General features: G+C 37.1%; 1 protein-coding gene across 4 annotated transcripts in view; it reads right to left on the bottom strand.

Annotated features, from left to right (window-relative positions):
* tgfb1a (transforming growth factor, beta 1a) overlaps positions 1-22,344 on the bottom strand; it is a 45,958-nt gene that overhangs the window by 5,219 nt on the left and 18,395 nt on the right. For all 4 annotated transcript variants that reach the window (XM_079885612.1, XM_079885615.1, XM_079885613.1 and 1 more), the window contains 2 exons: positions 14,680-14,830; positions 1,263-1,373 (listed from right to left, as the gene is read on the bottom strand). In XM_079885612.1, coding sequence (XP_079741738.1) covers positions 1,263-1,373; positions 14,680-14,830 — 262 coding nt within the window. The remainder of the gene's footprint in view (positions 1-1,262; positions 1,374-14,679; positions 14,831-22,344) is intronic.

Genomic DNA, 22,344 nt, shown 5'->3' with positions numbered 1-22,344 from the left:
GTCACTCATTAAGCAGGGCTGTTGTGTTGTGCGCGCCGTGGCTCCACGTGAAACATCGCTCTCTCTCTCTCTCTCACACACACACACACACACACTCTCTCTCTTTAGCAAAAATGCATCACAGACAAATGGTTCAATATTTTATATATAGAAGTGGCTGGCGAGATTACATTTGCAAGATAATAATTTCTTAATAGCAATAATAAATAGCATGTGTACTTTCTTAATTTCTCCAGTACCGACAGCAGAACCGATAACGTCCAAGCTTATCGATCTAGCAGTCTTTCATATTTCAGCACCGGGGCCCGTTTAATACCGGGTTTCGGTGCCCATCCCTAGTTAAGAGTGACCGAATCTGCTCAGAAGAATGTCACAACCGCCCTGATCTCGAATCAAAACAGAAATCCTGTTGTGTTGGGGGAACCACGAGGACAAACACTCTGGAGATTATCATGTGAAACGAAACAATACTCAATCAGAAAGCGAGTTGACGGAAGACTCACCTCCAGCTCTTGCTGTAACATGTAAAGTTCATGTGCACAACTTTTTTCTTTTTTTCCCCCCGCAACTTTTCTGTAAGGGTAGAGACACACCCAACCCACGCCAAAGAACGAGCACTGATGAAAGCCAACTGTGTTGACTAGAGCCAACAGTGTGGAACATACTGGAAAACCTAAGTCGGCCGATGCTCGAAAACTGGCCGATGGCCGACCGCCGGCTTGTGTCTCTGGTTTAAAAAGCAAAATACATAATTCAGTTATGGCGGAAAGCATCATGGCCGCCACAAGGTGTTTTTGAGATGGCTCCATTTATGAAAATGTCCAGGGCCGCAAACTGTACATGTGTACCAAGTTCCATGCTTTTATGAAAAAGTGAACATAATTTTCACATATCACCTGGACTATATCTGCTGTAACTCATTCTGTGAATGTGTATATATGTGTGTACAAACATTAACATTAATATGGGAACATGCATATGCAATGTATGTACACAATAAAGGATTAAATGTTATGAATATTACATGTAATGCTATTTTATATGCATCAATATAGCCATACATGGTCAATGCATATATTGCAGTATATTGAAAAATATAAGGAATATATGGAAATATCCACTTCCATGTATGGAAATTATGTAACATATCACATTATATTTTGCATTTCCATATATTTTTGTTTCGTAATGGTATCCATGAAGAGTTCCTCCATTGCATGAATTCAAAATAAGCCATTAAAAAAGGCAAAAGAGGCATTTACCTTGTGTTGTCTTCCCACATAGTAAAGAATTGGTAGAGGGTCGAAGACTGCAGGTACGCAGCATGGCTGAGCAGATGCACCAGGGTTGTGGTGTTTGTACAAGGCTAATATCTGTGTGAAACAAATACACATACAAATACTACAATGAAACAGAGAAGCAACTCAGTAGTGAGCTGAAAGTGATTTATACTAAACTGAGAGACTTTAAACATGTTTTATTTCAGTTACCTGTTCACTCATTCACATGGTCTCATTAGTAGCCTATTCATATGTAAAGTTTACATTATCTCAGGGGCGTAGCCATCATTTCATAAGTGAGGGGGACAGAATGTCAAGTGTAATACCATTTTTATTTTCAGACTTTTGTTGACAGGTTTTTGCTTAATTGGCTTAATATGCTATTTATTTTTAAAGCAATAAAACAGAAAGAACGAAAGAAAGAAATATGTTCAGCACTTTATATCGCACATGCAGGGTTTTTCCTGGCTCCAAACTAGGCGGAGGTGGTAAAATCCATATCATGTATTTTAATAATAAGATAATAAAATGTGTATTTTTCATAGACCATTATATAGCCTACTGTGTTTGTGGGTGGAGCTCGGTACCTCTAGGGGGGTCCGGGGGCATGCCCCCCCGTAAGAAAATTTTTACATTTTAAAGATAAATTCATTAATCTGGTGCACTTTGAGTCACCCAAATCTGCTGTTAAAAATAAATAATCCACCCGCCATCCGCCCAAACCTATGATATTTGATCATCACAATTACAATTATTCAAATTCTCAGTGTTAAGCATGATAATATGCACTCAAAAAAAAAATTGTGTCTAAACATAAGATTTATGTATTTGAATTGCATGTAAAATTCCCATGCATTTGGATTACATAGTTGTAACATAAACCAATCAATAATCTGAATGTGATTCATATTTTTAAGTCATATATAAATGAAACAGATAAGATTTATGTAATTGTATTAATAAACTGAATGTGATCTATATTTGTCAGTCATACGTAAATGAAACAGGTAAGATTTATGTGATAGTACACAGAAAAAAACCCATGTTAAATTAACACTGCTCAGTGTTCATATGTGTGCACACTACAGAGTTAAAGCGGTGTTGAAGTTAATGAGATAATTAAGTGATGATTGAGCATTAATTATGAACACCTGCTGTTAACAAGCAGAATCACTGAAGGAAAGAGAAACACAAGAACTACAACTGACTTCAGCCACAGCCTCAGATGAAATCAACTGAAGAGAAAAGAAGACATTAAATCTGTGAAGATCTCAGCAGAGGAGGATTAAACAACTCCACAAACAGAATTACCAGCCTCACTTATTACTAACCAGACTGACTTTATTTCATTTCCGTTTTAATGAAATCAATAGTTGTATTTTAAAGTCACCATGATGGTGGTTAGCGTTTGCTTTAGTTGGGCTCTTGACCATTGACTCTTTAATATAAAATTTTCTCTGGCTGCTATAATTATGTGTTTATAAAACACATTTGTTGCAGCGAAAAAGCCAAGAGAAAATGAGATCAAGTGATATTGGCTGTTTATTGATGAAGGTGTAATCATCATATTGTGGCCTGAATCACTTATCTTTTTCAGTGTCTAATGCTTTGATTATTGGGGTTTTTATTATTGGGGTTATTGGGTTATTATTGGGGGTTTGATTTTGTTTTATTTATTATAGTAGCTGTGTGACCTGACAGCATTAGATCCAACAGTTAATCAAATAATATAAAGAATTTTAAAAACATTTAGTGCATTAAACGTTCTCTTCTACATTATTACTTAGACATCAAGAATCAGTGTATGACTCTCAACAATGGTGACAATCAATGAAATGCTTCATACTGCAGTGCATGCTGGGTACCACCAATCAAAACTCACCCATATCTCCCAGCATGCATTGCGGCATTAATAAATTATGCATCAGGATTTTTTGTATCTTTTGTCACCATTGTTGAGATTCATATGCTGTTTCTTGATGTCTGTGTGAGTCTAAGTAATGCCATAGATGAAAGGTTTTTGTGCACTAACTATTAAAAAAAAAAAAAAGTATATTGTTTGATAAACAACACTGTTAGATTTCATGCTGTAAAATCAAATGGCTTCTATTATGAATAAAACAATATTAAAAAGCATTAGACACTGAACAAGATCAGCGAATGAGGCAATTACATGATGATGACTTTGTCGTCATCATCATCAATAAACAGCCAACATCACCTGATCTCTTTTTCTCTTGGCTTTTTCGCTGCAACAAACGTGTTTTATAAACACATAATTATAGCAGCCAGAGAAAATGTTATATTAAAGAGTCAAGGGTCAAGAGCCCAACTAAAGCAAACGCTAACCACCATCATGGTGACTTTAAAATACAACTATTGATTTCATTAAAACGGAAATGAAATAAAGTCAGTCTGGTTAGTAATAAGTGAAGCTGGTAATTCTGTTTGTGGAGTTGTTTAATCCTCCTCTGCTGAGATCTTCACAGATTTAATGTCTTCTTTTCTCTTCAGTTGATTTCATCTGAGGCTGTGGCTGAAGTCAGTTGTAGTTCTTGTGTTTCTCTTTCCTTCAGTGATTCTGCTTGTTAACAGCAGGTGTTCATAATTAATGCTCAATCATCACTTAAAGGGGCTCTAGGTAACTTTTTAACCTTAACTGAACAGCTTCGGAGTCAGTGGAATGGTTATATTACTTATTTCGGGTTGAATGGTGGTGGTTTCGCACCCCCCTGGTGCCCGAGAGCGGAAAAAACTCACTTGCAACTTTGGGACGCGGGTCGGTGTCAGGAAGTATCGCGTGATATCAGGTCTCGCGATGTAACGAATTGCTTGACGGCACTGCACACGTAATTACACGCCCCCATTCAAGCACCGGCTAGCTAAGCAAAGGGCAACGATAGATTTAGTTATGGCTGAGCCTGTAAAAAGAAGCAGAAAGCTAGGAAATCTTTGTCGGAGGACCAACGAAAGAGGAAACGGGAGACTGACCGAGCAATAAGTCAGACTCGAGTAAAGTTAAATATCGGACCGGCTTTTTCAGAATGGTGAGAACTGAGAGAAACAGAAGCCTGCAAAACGGATGCTGACCTGGCCTTATTGCTGTTGCACTTGTAAGTATCTTTGGAATAAACTGTGTTTAATATTTAAATTTCAAGTAATTGTGACCTCAGGATGTTTGCTATTGTCTGTAAAGTTTTTTTATTATGATCGCTGTCTGTTACGGGCTTACTAGTAACGTTACGCTAGATACTATAACTTTGATGTTAGGCATTGTCATTAGCAAACACGTTTGATTTCTGTAGTTGTGTGGCCGTTCCTCTGTCGGTTTTATTTGTGTAACTGACACTTTTATTTTATGTCACTAAGTCAACGCGTCTGATAATAGGCAATAAACATGTTGCACATATCATGATCGAGCTAGAAAAAACGTTCTGATGTTTTCTTAGACAGGCAAAGGTAACCGTCATTCTACTAGATGAACCTTGCTAATATAACTTTAGACAAATATTAGCCTCCGATATATATATATTTTATGCTCATGCCCACTCTCCCAAAAACAAACAAACACGAAAGCAGTAGTTCGCCTCGTTCATATCGTTCGTTCCCGGTAAAAATACTAGTATGCATGACAACACAATAAAATAAAAAAAAATCGCCATCAGTTGGAAAGAAAGTATTGCTTTACTTGCCTCGGTAGACATAACTGGTTTTGAAATAGCCGGTTCCTCTGCTCAGCTGGGTTGCTCGTGGCGAAGGGGGTGGGGTGACAACAGTTCGTTTTTACGACAGAGTGTATGAAAGCATTTACTACCAGACACTAGGGGGAGCTTCGTAGAGAAAAAACACTCAAGAGTTGCCTGGTGTCCCTTTAATTATCTCATTAACTTCAACACCGCTTTAACTCTGTAGTGTGCACACATATGAACACTGAGCAGTGTTAATTTAACATGGGCGTTTTTCTGTGTACTATTACATAAATCTTACCTGTTTCATTTACATATGACTGACAAATATAAATCACATTCAGTTTATTAATACAATTACATAAATCTTATCTGTTTCATTTATATATGACTTAAAAATATGAATCACATTCAGATTATTGATTGGTTTATGTTACAACTATGTAATCCAAATGCATGGGAATTTTACATGCAATTCAAATACATAAATCTTATGTTTAGACACAATTTTTTTTTGAGTGTGGTAAAATGTCACACTGAAGTAAGCTGCTTTAAAAATAACATTTATTTAAAATAAAAGTTCTTCTTTTGGCAAAATTACATTTCCTATAGACTAAACAGAAGCTCCCTTCAAACTTAAATTGTCAATGTTTCATTACATCACTGTTGGAAAACACTCTTATCAGAATACATTTTTTACCTTTATAAAGGGCATTTTTTCCTTAATTTTAATAAATGTAGCCTATGCTCCATCTTTCATTTCAAACTAAAACAGCAAAGCTTTGTTACCGTCAGTGTATTATCAACTACAGGCAATCAATCACCACTTAACATTAAATTAAATTAAATCAGAATCTTCCTTGCATTAGGCTATCTGTTATTTCCCTATTTATTATTAATATTATTAATATAATACTATTTATTATTATCTATCTATCTATCTATCTGTCTGTATTACTAAACTAAAACTTTCCAATTGAAAACCTTCAAACTTAAAGCTTTTAAAACTACTTCAAACTTTCTGGTTAGGCTTTTTCAAGAGAACTTAAAGTTTGTCATCAACATGCTAGCCTACAACGCTGCTTGATTCAAGCAGGCTGTTAATGCATGAAAATACAAATTCAGCATTAACAATCACCATGTTTATTCTAATTTGAAGAGCTTTGATAACATCTGTTATCATCCTTAAGAAGGATGTCGGCATCTGAGGCGCTTGCGTCTACGGCTTTGAAGTCATGAGAATGAACGATGTATCTTAGAGTTCTGTCATATAACTCCAGAGGGCTGCGCTTGGGTCGGAATATGAGTGATAAAGCACAACGGATTGTTATTGACAAACTCTTGGAGAAAGCGGACATTCTATGTTTACAAGAGACGTTTTTATCTAAACAAGATCTAGATAAACTTAATTCCTTGCATGATGATTTCCATGGAGTTGGTGAATCCACAACTGACTTAAGTATGAGAATATTGCGTGGCAGAATACCTGGGGGTGTGGCCATTTTTTGGCATAAGAAATACGATCCTCTGATCACTGTGATTAGGCTAGAGGTAGACTGGTGTATCGCAATCAAAGTGGAGCATAATGAAAAGGTTTTTGTGATTCTGAATGTGTATACTCCATATGAATGCAGCCAAAATGAAGATGAATATATGAATAGGCTTGCTTTTATAAGTGCTTTTATCAAAGACAATGTATGTACAAGTATATTTATAATGGGGGATCTAAACGCTGATATATCTGATAATAATTCTTTGTTTGGCCAACAGCTAATCAGGTTCTGCCAGGATAGCAAGTTGGCTCTTTCCAGTCAATTACTATTGCCAGCAGAAAGCTATACATATATCAGTGAGGCATGGAATACAACATCTTGGCTGGATCACTGTATATGTACAGCAGATGCTCACGATTCCCTTGATAAACTTGAAATATTATATGACTTAGCTACAACAGATCACATACCAATTTCAATTATGTTAAATGTTGAAAGTTTACCTGAGATGACTAAATGTGAAAACTCTATAAAAAGTGGCAAATTAGACTGGGCAAGACTCACAGTAAATGACCTTTGGAGATATAAATTATTGACAGAGGAAAAGCTGAGCAATATAAAAGTGCCTACTGAGACAATTGTGTGTGTTAATGCGGGTTGTAAGAATCCAAAGCATAACGACAAGCTATGTAAGATGTATGATGAAATAGTGGACTGCTTAAATTATGCTAGTAGACCTTTCTGTCAAAAAAGGGTTAAAAAATATAATCTTAGGGCCGGATGGAATGAATTTGTTTCTGAATTACATCTGAAGGCCAGAGTTGCTTTTAAAAACTGGGTTTTAACAGGTAAAGCTAGGTATGGTCCAGAATTTGAGGAAAAGAAACTGGCAAATGCTAAATTCAAATATGCTCTGCGATACATAAAAAGGAATGAGATGACCATGAGAGCAAACTCAATGGCTAAGAACCTGCAGCAAAATAATGGCTATGACTTTTGGAAAGAAGTTAAGGCTATCAACAACAGAAAAATACCACTGCCGACTTGTATTGATGGGGCTGTTGGAGCCGAGAATATTGTTAACCTGTGGAGAAAACATTATGAAGCTCTTTTTAATTGTGTTGCGAGGAAAGAATTTGAAGTTGGTCATGTGTCGAATGAAGAAGATATGATTATTACACCTGATGAGTAGGGCTGGGCAAAAAAATCGATTTTTCGATTAATCGTTTTTTAAAATGTGGTCGATTCAAAATCGATTCTCAAACGCCACGAATCGATTTTTTTCCATATTTATTTATCTATTACCCAAAAGCCAGTATTAGTTTTCCTCCACTGTTCATAGGCTTGCAAACTCCATTTTATAGCTAATGCTGTGAGATTTTATGTTTGTTTTATCCTAATCATAAAATAACCTCAACTAGTGCTGCACAATTAATCATATCGCAATCGCGTTGTCAAGCCTACGCAATGACGTGAATGTCCTGTGACACACAGAAAGACTCGCGCTGATATCGTGTCAATTATGCCAAAATGTCTTTTTGTCGAGTATCTTAATAACATAAGAGCAGTCTTATGATGAACGTGAATGATGAGGCGCGTGTGAGATCCGCGTCTCTGTTAGCAGCGGTTGGTCTCTTAAAGGGACAGTACACAGTAGCCACTAATTATCTCTGTCGTTAAAGTTAATCAAAGAACAAAGGGAACAGATAAAAACACTCACTGCTCTTGACTAAATAACTTTTGTAACTTTAATAAGGATTAGTCTATATATACTGTAGAATTAATGCATCGCAGACTGTTTGATAACTTTATCAATTTCTGTAGGCCTATATGTCCTAGACAGATAAAATATATGCAAGTTTTTTTTTTATGGGTTTATATGAGGATTTTTAACCTGTTTGATCAAGGCATGCGACTGTTCTGACTTGTCCAATTTTCAGCATCAATTTTTCATCTTGCATCAAAATCCTGTCTATTTATTGTATGCATTTGAAATATAGAGTTGGGTTCTGTTTTAATGTACCCAAGTGTACCTAAAATAAATAGTTTAATATACAGGTTGGTAGCTCTTAATTTCTTTTTATTAATTAACCACTTCCAAACTTATGTTCACTTTACTTTCTTTTTTTCTTTTTTTTTTTTATAAATATAGGATTTGTATTAAATATATAGGCTATTCATTGAGTGGAATCGAAATCGAATTTAGAATCAAAATCGAAAATCAAATCGAGAATCGAAATCGAATCGAATTGAGAGCTTGAGAATCGAAATCGAATCGATTTGTAAAAAAATCTGAATCGATACCCAGCCCTACTGATGAGGTTAAGTTCGCAATTGATAAACTTGCTGTGAATAAAGCATGTGGTCCTGATCGAATAACAGCTGAACATTTGAAACACGCTAGTTCAAGGGTTACTGTATTACTTGCTTTGTGTTTTTCAGGTTTTTTATTTCATGCTGTGTTACCTGATTCCATGATAACAGTATTACTATTGCCTGTTATTAAGGATAAAACTGGTAAAATAACTGCGACAGAAAACTACAGGCCAATTGCATTGGCAAGTGTGCTTTCTAAAATATTTGAGCAAATCCTCATGGATAGGATCAAAGAATATTTAATAACTACGGATAACCAATTTGGTTTTAAAAGTAAGCTTGGCACTGATCTATGCATATATTCATTAAAAGAAGTAGTTAGTAAGTATAATACTCATAATTCCACAGTTTTCATGTGTTTTTTAGATGCTTCCAAGGCGTTTGATCGAATAAATCATTCTAAGCTTTTTTTAAAATTACAAGAAAGAGGAGTTCCCCCTTATATTATAAGAATTTTACTCTTTTGGTATATACATCAAACCTTAAAAGTACAATGGGGTAATTCCGTTTCGGAACCGTTCTATATGACAAATGGGGTTCGGCAGGGTGGGTTATTGTCACCCCTTCTTTTTAATCTCTACATGGATGGTCTTTCTGTGGAGCTAAATGACTGTAAGACTGGATGTCTGATAGGTGATAGCATTTTTAATCATTTGATGTATGCGGATGATGTTGTCATTATGTCTCCGTATAGTGTAGGCCTACAACAATTGCTTCGAATTTGCTCAAATTATGGTAAGCAGCATGACATAAAATTTAATATTAAAAAGAGTGTAATCATGATTGTTAAAACCCAAGAGGACCAAAAGTTTAACTTTCCTTCTTTATATTTAGATGATAAAGTTTTAAATGTAGTAACTAAAGTAAAGTACCTAGGCCACATCATTAAAGATGATTTAAATGATGATGATGATGTGCAGCGCCAGTGCTGTAAATTGTATGGGCAAGCCAATATGCTGGCTCGTAAGTTTTCTATGTGTTCAGACGATGCGAAAATAACTCTATTTAGAGCATACTGTGCTTCTTTCTATACAGCCCACCTGTGGTGCAAATATTCTAAAGCAAAGATGAGAAAGTTACAGGTGGCATATAATGATGCTCTTAGAATTTTACTTAAGGTCCCAAGGTGGTCAAGTGCAAGTCAAATGTTTGTGTCTAATAATATACTCACGTTGAATGCTGTCTTGAGGAAGTATATGTATAGTTTCATATGTCGGATGAATGATTAAAAAAATAGTATCATAAGAGACTTAAACAATATTGTGTTGAGTGAAACAAGGTATTTTTCTTGTTTCTGGAAGCATTGGAGAGAAAGCTTGTATGTATTTTAAACTATGTATGTTGTTTTTGTCTATGGATGTTGTAAGTTATTTATATGGACCCATGGGTCTGAAATAAAGAATTAATAATAATAAAATCTGTGAAAATAAAAGACATTACGAATAAAAAAAGATTGAAAATAAGAGCACGTTTCGCGGGTAGTGAATATTTTTAGTAGTAAACTTGTTAATTATTCAACAAGAGAAATAGACAGAGTTATTCATCATTGTGCAACCCAATTCGGATATCACATGACAACTTACTTACAGTGCTTGACTTTTTCGTGAAAAAGGAGTGAAGAGTTTTTTTGCCGTTTTGAACTCATTGCGACGACCTCTATGAAAAAAAATGGATTGGGCGCGGATAGGCGTGTCGTGATGCGCGAGTGACTGATTACCATGGAAACGTGAAAGTCACGTATACGTAGATAGACTATCCTTGACTCTTTGGATTTTAAATCTCGATGTAGGATACACACCCGCGAAAACCTCAGCTTGTCGTGGACACACTTGCCCTATGAAAAAGTGCGGGGGGACACGTCCCCCGCGTCCCCCGCGTAATCTACGCCCATGCATTATTTGATTATCAAAATGCCATTATGTAAAGTTGTATAATTGTTAGAATATTTAAAAATGAAAATGTAAAAAGATTGCACAGTGAAAACTCAAATAAAAAATGAAATCTAACTCAAAAATACTCGATTAAGTCTAAACTTAATCTAACTGCTTAATTTAATCCTTATTGATACAACCAGTATTTTAAAGCATTTAAAAGAATAACTAGCTGTGAGTATCATTGTAATATCTTACTGGTCTCTAGCTAATGGCACAAAGGTACATTAGTAAAAAAGTCTGAACATACCTACTAATTTTTTATTTCTGTCAGGACCACTATCGCCGAAAAAGATTGACAATTAGCATACAGTTTGGATTAGCGGTATGGTTCTGTTCTGGGCAAGAACTCCCTGCGCAGGGAGAGCAGCAATAATCCCCCTTAGGGTAAACAGAACAGAACCAACATGAATGTATTGCAGATATCATTAATTCAAGATTTTAAAGTACAAAAAAATTCGAGAATTTTTTCTGATTCAAGGAAATCAGAATGCCAAATCCTGACTGACGAGAGGAGGAGCTGGGGAGGGAGGAGGGTAATTAGCTCCTGAGAAACACGATAGCTGCATATATAGCTTATATATGAATACAGTGATAGGCATTGTATTCCTATAGGTAGACGTGGATCAGCTGAGAGTCAGCTGATGCGAGCTTGACTAACGTGACCTGCCAGAACTGACGCTACACTTGATTATTATAGGGAAGTGGTGTAAAAGTGTGTGTGTGTGTGTGTGTGTGTGGGCGTGTGTGTGTGTGTGTGTGTGTGTGTGTGTGTGTGTGTGTGTGTGTGTGTGTGTGTGTGTGTGTGTGTGTGTGTGTGTGTGTGTGTGTGTGTGTGTGTGTGTGTGTGTGTGTGTGGGCGTGTGTGTGTGGGCATAAGGTTCAGTTCCCTTTCAAGATGGTCTCTCGACATTGTACACAGCTTTTCTGACTCTATGGGGAAACACCTTTCTCCTCTGAATACTGAAGCCTGGTTTGCTCAAAGCCATTGCCCTGCAATGGCCGATGGCGCTCAAGCGCACAAATGGAGGGCGTGGCATGCTATAACAATGCTGTGCTGAATGAACTTATTCCTTCAGACGCAAGACAGAAGCCTCTCCTTTGTCATTGAGTCTTCGGAAAAAGTGGATTACTTCAAGAATCCCCTTGAGTGTTCCAGCAGAATTCAAAGAAGATGAGCTTCAAATTTTGCATCACCTGTGCGGGACCCATAGAGCTCCCAGACGATCACTATATGTGCATCGTGTGCCTGTGTCGCATGCACAAGAAGGTGGCCACTGAGGTGCCAAGCTGCCCTCATTGCGATGTGATGAGCTTAAGACTCTCCGGAGAAGGATAGCTCCCCTCTGCCGCTTCAACAGAGCCGCAGAGAAGAAGCAGCGAACTTTTGCACCAATGGTACCATCCAGGGCTCACAACCTCATCTCATTCGCTGCACCAGAAGAGGAGCATGATAATGCCCATGTCAACAGCGGCTTCTGAGTCAGAGGACTGGTTGGCCAGCCATTTTGAGTCCTCTGGCCATATTGATGACGAGTTTATTCGCATAATCTCCAAGGCAGTTGAGGAGCTCGACTTGGAATGGTCTCCTCCTGCTGATCCAGAGCACAGCAGGCTAAATCCCCGAAGTGCACAACAAGGTTCCCAAGATGTGGCATGACTCGGCTCATGCTCACATATCGGGTTTGCTGCTTCTCACGGCAGTGGATGACGGAGACCTGCTGGGGTACTCCAAGATTCCCCCAGTCGAGGAAGCTATTGCCACTCACCTCTGCCCCTCTGCATCACTCAAAGTGAAGTCCGCTGTCGTGCACCCAAACAAGCCATGTTGCACCACTGCTAGCATCACTTGGAAAGTGTATGCAGTGTCGGGCCAGGCAGTGTCAGGCCTCCACTCGATAGCTGTCCTGCAGGTTTTCCAAGCAAAGATGCTGAAGCATCTCGACAAGGATGGCCCTGACCCAGAGATCTTCAGAGAGCTTCGCAGCACCACCAGTTTGGTCCTTTAGGTGTACCACTCTACGACAGGTATTGCCTCGTCATGGGCATAGGCGAAGGGGATGTTTATTGAGGACATATGCTAAGCAGCTTGTTCGACTTCGCAGAACACATTTGCCAGGTTTTATTAATGTTTCTTTGATAGCTTCTTGGTTCTTGTCAATACAAGACAGCTAGCTTAAGGTACAGTAAGTCCGTTTTTAAACTCGCTTGAGTTTTTTCTTTTTTCATTGATGACTTCATCAAGTCTCTTTTTTCATTGATGTGTGCAATACACGGAAAACCCCGCCCCCTTTCTTTCAGGCTGTGGGGTTATGATATGATAGTTATAAGCGCTGTATTCACCACTTTCTATCCTTTGCCTATACATGTGCAAGCCGTTGTTGCTTATATGCCCCTATGCTTGTTACAGTATGTCTCTGCTTATGCTGAGCACCATTTGCTGTAACACAGCGTTTTAAGTTTTACCTTTACCTTAAGTTTTACCATGTTACCTATACTCAGGTCTTTCGTGTCTTTGTTTGTTCAGTCAGAGGATTCTGAGGCAATGCTGCTCAGCACATCATTATATAGAGCGTGCCATGCTCACAATTCACCCTCCTTTTTCGGCTGTATTTTGATCCAGAGATTCTGTACTCTTTCAGAAGATGCATAATAGCACCACCTACCTTATAACAGTAAAAACATGGATTGCCTGAAAATTCCATCAATGGCGGGGAAAGAGTTAAAAAATTGTTTTCTGTCTGTACAATGAAAGTCAGTGAGTTCCAATGTCGTTTTTAACAGTTCTTTTGAACAAAACCAGTTGTTCTGCAAAACTCATTTTTAGGTGAACTACCCCCTTAAGGACATTATCTCAGGCAGCTCAAACATTAAAAACAGTCAGGATCTTCAGGTATGATCTGTTTTGTCTTCTAACAAAGACAACAAGTTTCATAATAAAACCTGGTGAAATTTGAAGCTCGCGTAGGCAAAACTTAAAAGCTAAAAAAGAAAGAACATTACAGTTATAATTTTAAGATGTAATGAAGTAAAGTGTATGGTATTTCAGCCCTTGGGGTAACTAGTCATTTAAAACTTGTTTTCTCTACATTGCCAACTCTTGACCTCAAATGTACCTCAGGATACTACTGTATCTGTGCATTGTAAATGAACTAACATACTGTACATAGCCACAACTGCAACTCTTTTTTAAAGTGGTGTTGTGTATTCTTGCTCTAAAATTTGCAAGAAGCAGAGCAATGAAATGTTTCAGACAGGAAAACGAAACATGCTGTTTTCTGTTTTTAAATAGTATTAAAGATTAGAAATAGTGCATACCAAATCATGTTGCAAATATTAATCCTATCAAGTAACTGGTATGACATACTTTTCTGGTGTATTTTCATTGTGTGCCTGTACACTATTTTAGGCTAATATTGACACTTTGAACACTTTGAAGTCTTGAACATCACCAGAGAATGTTATTCATGAGTTAAAGGATTTCTTTCAACTTGTCCAGGTAAAGAAAACTTAGTATGAAGCTGCAGTTGCCACTGGTATAAATGTAAAGTTCAGTAATAATGTTTAGATCTGCATAATTTGCACTTTGTAGATTTTCCACAAAAAAATGTCAGTGCAGAAAACTTCAAAAAGCCAAATTCACTTGGGCCATGCTATGTGCAGATACTGACTTTCTGTCACTTTTGCTAAACACTTACTGGCGAAGTACTGTGCACACTTTTATATGCATTGTTCTCTCTATATAAATTAGATTCATTTTCTGCACAGCACAGTGGTCAACTATTGTGTTTTTTTTTTGTTTTTTTTTTTTGTGCTTTATAAAGTAATTAAATTAATTGAAATGATATTATATAATATAAATTATATTGTATCACTTGTCAAATGGGACAGGGGTGGAAAAAACACGCCCTACCTGAGAGTATTTGTTCTCAGCATTCCAGATGTAGGTGCAGGAGCCCATGCAGTAGTTAGCAAAGTATCCTTTAGGCTTGTGGATCCACTTCCAGCCCAGATCATTCCGAAAGTCAATGTAAAGCTTACGCATACAGCAGGTCTCAGTTTTTCTGTCAGAGAATATTGGGAAGGAGGGGGTTTGATTATTTTGTTGTGTGTTCAGTGGCTCTTGCTTGAGTCAGATTTATACACCTCATTATTAAATAGAAATAATTGACAGGGAGTTGAGTTATTGAATTAGTCACCCTATTCAGCTTTTCGCCCCAGGCTGGAATTGCGATGTATAATTTTGTGCCATTGTTTTTTCATTTTTATCCAGTTGTTTGAACAGTAGTTCTATTTTGTGGTCTGTGTGACTCTTTGAAGTCCTGTTAAAAATGTATTTAAGTAAAAATGTATTATGTAGGGACACAGCTGTGCAAGCTTATAAAATAAATATATTGTTTAAATTAAAATGAACTATTTCTGTTATATTTCAGCTCAAACTATATGAAGTATTGAGTTACTATCTGAGGACATGTGGTTTTAGAGGAAGTGAGAGAACTAACATAGGCTACCACTCAGTAACCACTCAATAAAGAGAAACTCAGATGAAATGAAATCTATGTTAAGAACAAGTTTGATAGAGGAAATGTTGTTTATTTTAAAAAACAGTGACTGGTAAAGTGGGACATTTTGTCTTATGTTTCAAGAATCAGGGAATGTTACTTTACCTGCAATTCTATCAGGTAGCACTTTAACTGTCTACCTCTGGTAATGTGTAGTGGCAGGTTGCTATTTTCTACTGCCATTGGCTGTGTAACACAGCAGAAAAATCATTTTATTGGCTAATTTATATTTGAATTGAACACAGTTGTTAGATTCAAATGACATCAGGCTATTTCATGATGATTTTAAAACCTTCAAAAGATAACCATCATCCCCTGATCTCATTTGACTTTATCTTTCTTAGCTGCTGCAAATGTGTTTGAGAAACACACTGTCACAACGGCTAAAAAAGACAAAAGATCTAAGAAGAGTTAAGAGTAGGGATGGCGAAAACTAAAAATTTTCTTGACCGACCACCGAGCTTCATTAGCTGGTTGAAACCGGTTAACCGATTAGTTTAAAATATGCTACGCTATTTGAAATAACAGCCATTTCGAGCCGCGCCTGCAATTTCGCAACTCTGTCGTTTCTCTCTGCCGCTCTGCCTCCTGTTCACACACACACTGCCCCGGCGTCGCCCTTCCACTCACGTCACTTTTTTAAAAATTCCCTACAGCGCGAAACATGAGTCCCGCAAACGCGGCGGACAAATCGGAGGACAAATGGCTCCTTTGTTTCGAAATGGTTTGGGTACAAGGTGATAAGCTTGGAAGCTCCGAAGAGACGCCGCTTTAGTTTGAGGTAGTTCTAACAATAATAAAGAAAGATGATGATTCCTGTCGTCTGCCCTGGCTCTAACCTCGAGTGTTTTTAGCCTGTAGCCTTTACTTTTCGCAAACCTTGTGAGCGCGCGAACCCAAACGCTGTGACCTCGCGCCAAATGTTTTTATTGGTTTGTTAAGTACAAACAGGCGAGTTATGAAAAACTGAGTGTGAGGGATTTGTTCACTTCACACAAAAAGATCTTGGAATGAGATGGCTAACTGTAGTAGCGTTTAGTCCACTGTCTATAACAGCCTAATTTAGAGATCACTTTTTTTTTTTAACCGACTACCTACAACTTTGATCGGTTAACGTTGATACGGTCAACCATCGGTCAAACGGTCATCGGTTAACAACCCTAGTTAAGAGCCCAACTACTGGAAACACTAATCACCATTATGGTGACTTCAAATGAAACAGTGTTAAACCTCAATAACTTCTGTAGACACCTGACAGAAATAAAGTCAATCTGGTTTGTAATAAGTGAAGCTGGTAATGCTGTTTGTGGAGTTGTTTAATCCTCCTCTGCTGAGATCTTGAGAGATTTAATGCCTTCTTTTCTCTTCAGTTGATTTCATCTTAGACTGTGGCTGGAAGTCAGTTGTAGTTCTTGTGTTTCTGCTCATCTCTTTTTCTGTTCTCTTCTTTCCTTCAGTGATTCTGCTTGTTAACAGGCTTATTAAGGCCATGTCCACACTAATACGTTTTCGTTTGAAAACGTATATTTTTCTCTCCGTTTTGGCCTTCCGTCCACACTGAGACGGCGTTTTTATTAATGAAAACGAAGCTTTTTTGAAAACACACTCCAAAGTGGATACATTTGAAAACGCTGTTTTCACGTTGTAGTGTGGACTGTGAAACCGGTGGTATTTAAAAACGGTGACGTAAATTTAGTCATGTGATGCATTTTGTACCAATAGATATTCATGTTTATACCAGTATTGTGCCTGTTATGTGCTATTCACTTTCACACTGTTGCTAAAAATATTCTACATTGCACACTCTTCATATCACAGTCCTGCAAAGATGACAGAATTTACTCACATTTGCTGTCCTGTGGCAATACATGAGAGCAGTTGCGTTTTAGACCAAACATGTGACTGCGTGCGACCTGGACCGCACACTGTAAAACCCAACAAGTTAAGCTAACTCATTGCATTTGAGGAAACCGATTGCCTCAATTCAATTAAGTTTATAAAAACAATAGTTATGAGTACTCTGAACTTATTTTAATCGAGTCCACTAAAACAATAATATTTCTTCCCACTAAGCAAAATGATGTCCGAAAGACGTCTTTTCAACGTCTTTGTCACAAAAATCGGACGTTGAAAAGACGTCCACTGAGGGTCTAGAATGAAAGTTGATATGACGTCTTTTTTCGACGTGTTCTGCACGTCCGATATAGACGTTCATCGAACCTTCGTACAAGGTTAAACACTAGTTCATATGTGGGCATTGTGGACATATTTCAACATCATTTATTGTCTCATTTAGACATTATTACTTTGACTATTGCTGTCAGATGATCTTAGTGAGAATTAACAGAGGTTTAGATGTTGATATTTATTTCATTTGAAGTGTCACCATTGTGGTGATCAGTGATTGCTTTAGTTGGGCTCTTGGTCCCCTTTCTTTATACTTTAATTTTCCTTTGACTGCTGTAACAGTGTGTTTGTGTATCACAATTGTTGTGGCAGAGGATGTCTATAAAAAGTTTGAGTGTTATCAGCTCAATGTTGATGATGACATAATCATCACAAAATGGGCATCTAATATTGTTTAAAGTTTTGTGTTTATATTTGGGATTAATAACCACCAACCTTGTGGAACTGCAATATTGGTGCCAAAAGCATTAAAATTATCACTTATTTGAAGGTGGATAAAAATCATGTGCACATGATGTTTTGAGCAAATGTATCAAATAGTCACACACAGACATCAAGATTTTGGATATGAATCACAACAACGGTGACAAAAAAAAAAAAAAAAAAAAGCTTCATCCTGCAATGCATGATGGGTAGCTTTCATAGTACAAAACTCATTCTTGATTCTCAAGCTTTTTTGTTTTGATTGTCACCGTTGTTGTGATTCATATCCAAAATCTTGATGTCTGTGTGTGACTATATAATACTCTTGCTCAAAACATGTGCACATGATTTTTATCCACCAAATAAGTTATAATTTTAATGCTTTTGGCACCAATATTGCAGTTCCACAAGGATGGTGGTTATTAATCCCAAATATAAATACAAAACTTTAAACAATATTAGATGCCCATTTTGTGATGATTATGTCGTCATCAACATTGAACTGATAACACTCAAACTTTTTCTAGGCTTTCTCTGCCACAACAATTGTGTTACACAAACACACTGTTACAGCAGTCAAAGGAAAATTAAAGTATAAAGAAAGGGGACCAAGAGCCCAACTAAAGCAAACATTGATCACCACAATGGTGACACTTCAAATTAAACAAATATCAACATCTAAACCTCTGTTTATTCTCACTAAGATCATCTGACAGCAATAGTCAAAGTAATAATGTCTAAATAAGACAATAAATGATGTTGAAATATGTCCACAATGCCCACATATGAACTAGTGTTTAACCTTGTACGAAGGTTCGATGAACGTCTATATCGGACGTGCAGAACACGTCGAAAAAAGACGTCATATCAACTTTCATTCTAGACCCTCAGTGGACGTCTTTTCAACGTCCGATTTTTGTGACAAAGACGTTGAAAAGACGTCTTTCGGACATCATTTTGCTTAGTGGGTTAATACACAATTAAACTTTACACTGCATTTAAATACTTTATATAGCTGAAACTTCACTTTATTGAGTAAAAACAGTGAAATGACAAACTTTAAATGAACTCTGTTACTGTTAGCTCACAATGTCACACACAAAGTCAAATTCAATAAGTTAAGCTAACTTATTACATTTGAGGACACCGATTGCCTTAATTCACTGTAAAACCCAACAAGTTAAGCTAACTCATTTCATTTGAGGAAACCGATTGCCTCAATTCAATTAAGTTTATAAAAACAATAGTTATGAGTACTCTGAACTTATTTCAGTTGAGTTTACTAAAGTAGATATACTGTACATTGCAGTCAATAAATTAAGTGATTAATTAAGTGATTATTGAGCATTAGTGATTAACATCTGCTGTTAACAAGCAGAATCAATGAAGGAAAGAGAAACAAAAGAACTACAACTGACTTCCAACCACAGCCTTAGATGAAATCAACTCAAGATAAAAGACGTTTAAATCTCTAAAGATCTCAGCAGAGGAGGATTAAACCACTACACAAACAGCATTACCATCTTCACTTATTTCTAAACAGTTTGACTTTTGTCATGCGTCTACAGAAGTTGTTATTGAGAATGAACAGAGGGTTAGATGCGAATGATTTATTGAGTTTCATTTAAAGACACCATGATATAGATCAGTGTTTGCTTTAGTTGGGCTCTTGACCCTTGACTTTATAACACCAGTTTTTCCTCTGGCTGCTGTAACTGAGTATTTATAAAACATATTTGTTATGGCACATACGCCAAAAAAAAATATGAGCATGTGGTTGTGTTTAGATGATAAAAATCATCATTTAGTGACTTGATTCTCTGATCTTTTCCAGAGCCTAATCTCTGATTAGACAGGTGATGTATTACTTGTATTACTCATTATAATAGAACTGATTCTGCTGTAAGGCCCATTGTTGTGACAATCAGATTTTAAAAACCTCTATGGTATCATGCTGACTTACACAGTAATCAAGAATCAGCATATGAATCTCAACAATGGTGACCATTAAAAACTGATTTATGCCGCAATGCATGCTGGGAGCCATGGATAACTTTTGTATTATGCTAGTATCCAGCATGCATTGCAGCATGAATCGTTTTTTTAATGGTCACATGTCTGTATGAGTCTTAGTAATGCAATACCTTTTCTGTGAAACTTTTTGTGCACAACTATTTGTAAAATCCTTCACATTATCTGATGGTCACAATATGGCTAGAATCACAGTTTTGAGTAAAACTAATATGATGCCCTTTTAATCAGAGATAAGAGTCTGAATGAAATCAGTGAATCAAGTCACTAAATGATGATTGTCATCATCAATCCTTCACCATCAACACCCGATCAGACATTTTCTTGCCTTTTGTGCCATAACAAATATGTTTTATAAACGCTCAATTATAGCAGCCAAAGAAAATCTTAAGTGCAAAAGTCAAGGGCCAAGAGCCCAACTAAAGCAAACGCTGATCTCCATCATGGTGACCTTAAATGAAACTCAAATCATCAACTTCTCAACCTTTGTTAATTCTAATAAGAACTTCTGTAGACGAATGGCAGTAATGAAGTCAAAGTGGTTAATAATAAGTGAAGCTTGTAATGCTGTTCGTGGAGTTGTTTAATCCTCCTCTGCTGAGATCTTGAGATATTTAATGTCTTCTTTTATCTCCAGTTGATTTTGCTGTGGCTGGAAGTCAGTTGTAGTTCTTGTGTTTCTCTTTCCTTCAGTGATTCTGCTTGTTAACAGCAGGTGCTCATCACTAATGCTCAATCATCACTTAATTAATCAATTAATTATACAATTATCATGCTGGGATCTAGAAATGTTCTATAATTCATTCAGTTTGAGTTCTGTTTCAGTCATTCAAGTTTCGGTAATATTTGAGTGCTGTGAACTCAATTCTATTTAGTACATATTACTGTTAGGTTTTACAGTGCATCAGTGAATGGTGAGATATATTACTAAATAAAATTATCCTGTCAGAAAAATTGCGTGATAACTTCATTATTTTTTTTTTCCCCCATCTGAATCATATCAGTGATCTTTTGTGGGGTTTTACGCATGCGCAGTAAGGTGAATTTAGCGTTTCAGGCATTTTTCAAACGTTTCTCATCCACACTGAAACGTCCGAAAACGCCTGAAAACACTAGAGTTTCTATAATACGGAGAGTGTCTATAAACAAAAACGCCGTTTTCAAATGTATCCGGATTAATGTAGACGTAGCCTAAGGCTGAGATGACTCCATATTTAATATACACAGATTTTGTGGCTCAGATAAGGTCCAGTTCCGGTTTATTTCTTTGCTCTTGGCTGACATGTGGCATTGACATGGCCTGCTTGTGGCCCAGATCTGGCAAACAGGAGTGAGCCACCCAAGGGCAGTCATTGTTGCATGTGGGCCAGATCATCTTTCCACATTTGCCAGATCAGGGCCGGATCTGGGACGTCACAATGTTGCTATGTGGGTTCCCTTTCTGGAAAAAACTCTAGAATGTGTTGTGGCTTTGCAGCTACACAATCACCTTACTGTTAATAATCTTTTCAAGCCTTCAGTCTGGTTTTCATAAACTCCATAGCACAGAGACAGCTTTGGTCAAGGTCACCAATGATCTGTTAATAGCTTCAGATTCTGATTCTCTCTCCGTCCTTATCCTTATTGATCTTAGTGCCACATACTATCAATCACAACCTCTTACTCAACAGACTTGAAACTGTCTTTGGTGTTTTCTTTAACCTGGTTTAGATCTAATCTCTCTGATTGCCACTATATTAGTGTTTTTGAGTGGTTTCAGGTCTGTGATTGGCTCTGTTGCTACTGGTGTCCCTCAGTGTTCAATTTAGGCCCCTTGCTTTTTAGCATTTATATATTTCCACTTGGATTGCTCTTAAGATCACTCAAGATTAATTATCACTTCTATGCAGATGATACTCAGATTTATATTCGCTCTAAGCCTGGTCAAAACGTGGATGTTTCTTTTCTGAGTTTGTCTTTTGACCTACAGTACATGTGCAATATACTGTTAAGAATTCCTTTTTTCATCTCAGAAATATTGCTAGACTTCGCCCTATGCTATCTTTTCCTGTGACCGAAAGGCTTATCAATACTTTAGATTTTTCCATCATTGACTAGTGCAATGCACTTCTTGCTGGGGTTCCTAAAACCACACTTAACAAATTGCAATGTGCAAAATTCTGCTGCTAGGATCCTGACTGGTGTCAGGAGAAATGAACACATCACTGCAATATTGAAGTCCTTCCACTGGCTCCCAGTCAGGGTCTGCGTTGATTTTAAAATCCTTATGCTCACATATAAGGCACTGCATGGTCTGCCCCCTCAGTATCTGTCTGCGCTTTTAACGTTATATATTAATAAGCCTCATTTGCGCTCCTCTCAAGCTGGTTTACTGA

This window comes from Squalius cephalus (assembly GCF_949319135.1).
Source record: "Squalius cephalus genome assembly, chromosome: 11".
NCBI lineage: Eukaryota > Metazoa > Chordata > Actinopteri > Cypriniformes > Leuciscidae > Squalius > Squalius cephalus.
The sequence above is the reverse complement of the archived record's forward strand: the minus strand, read 5'-3'. Positions and strand labels throughout refer to the sequence as shown.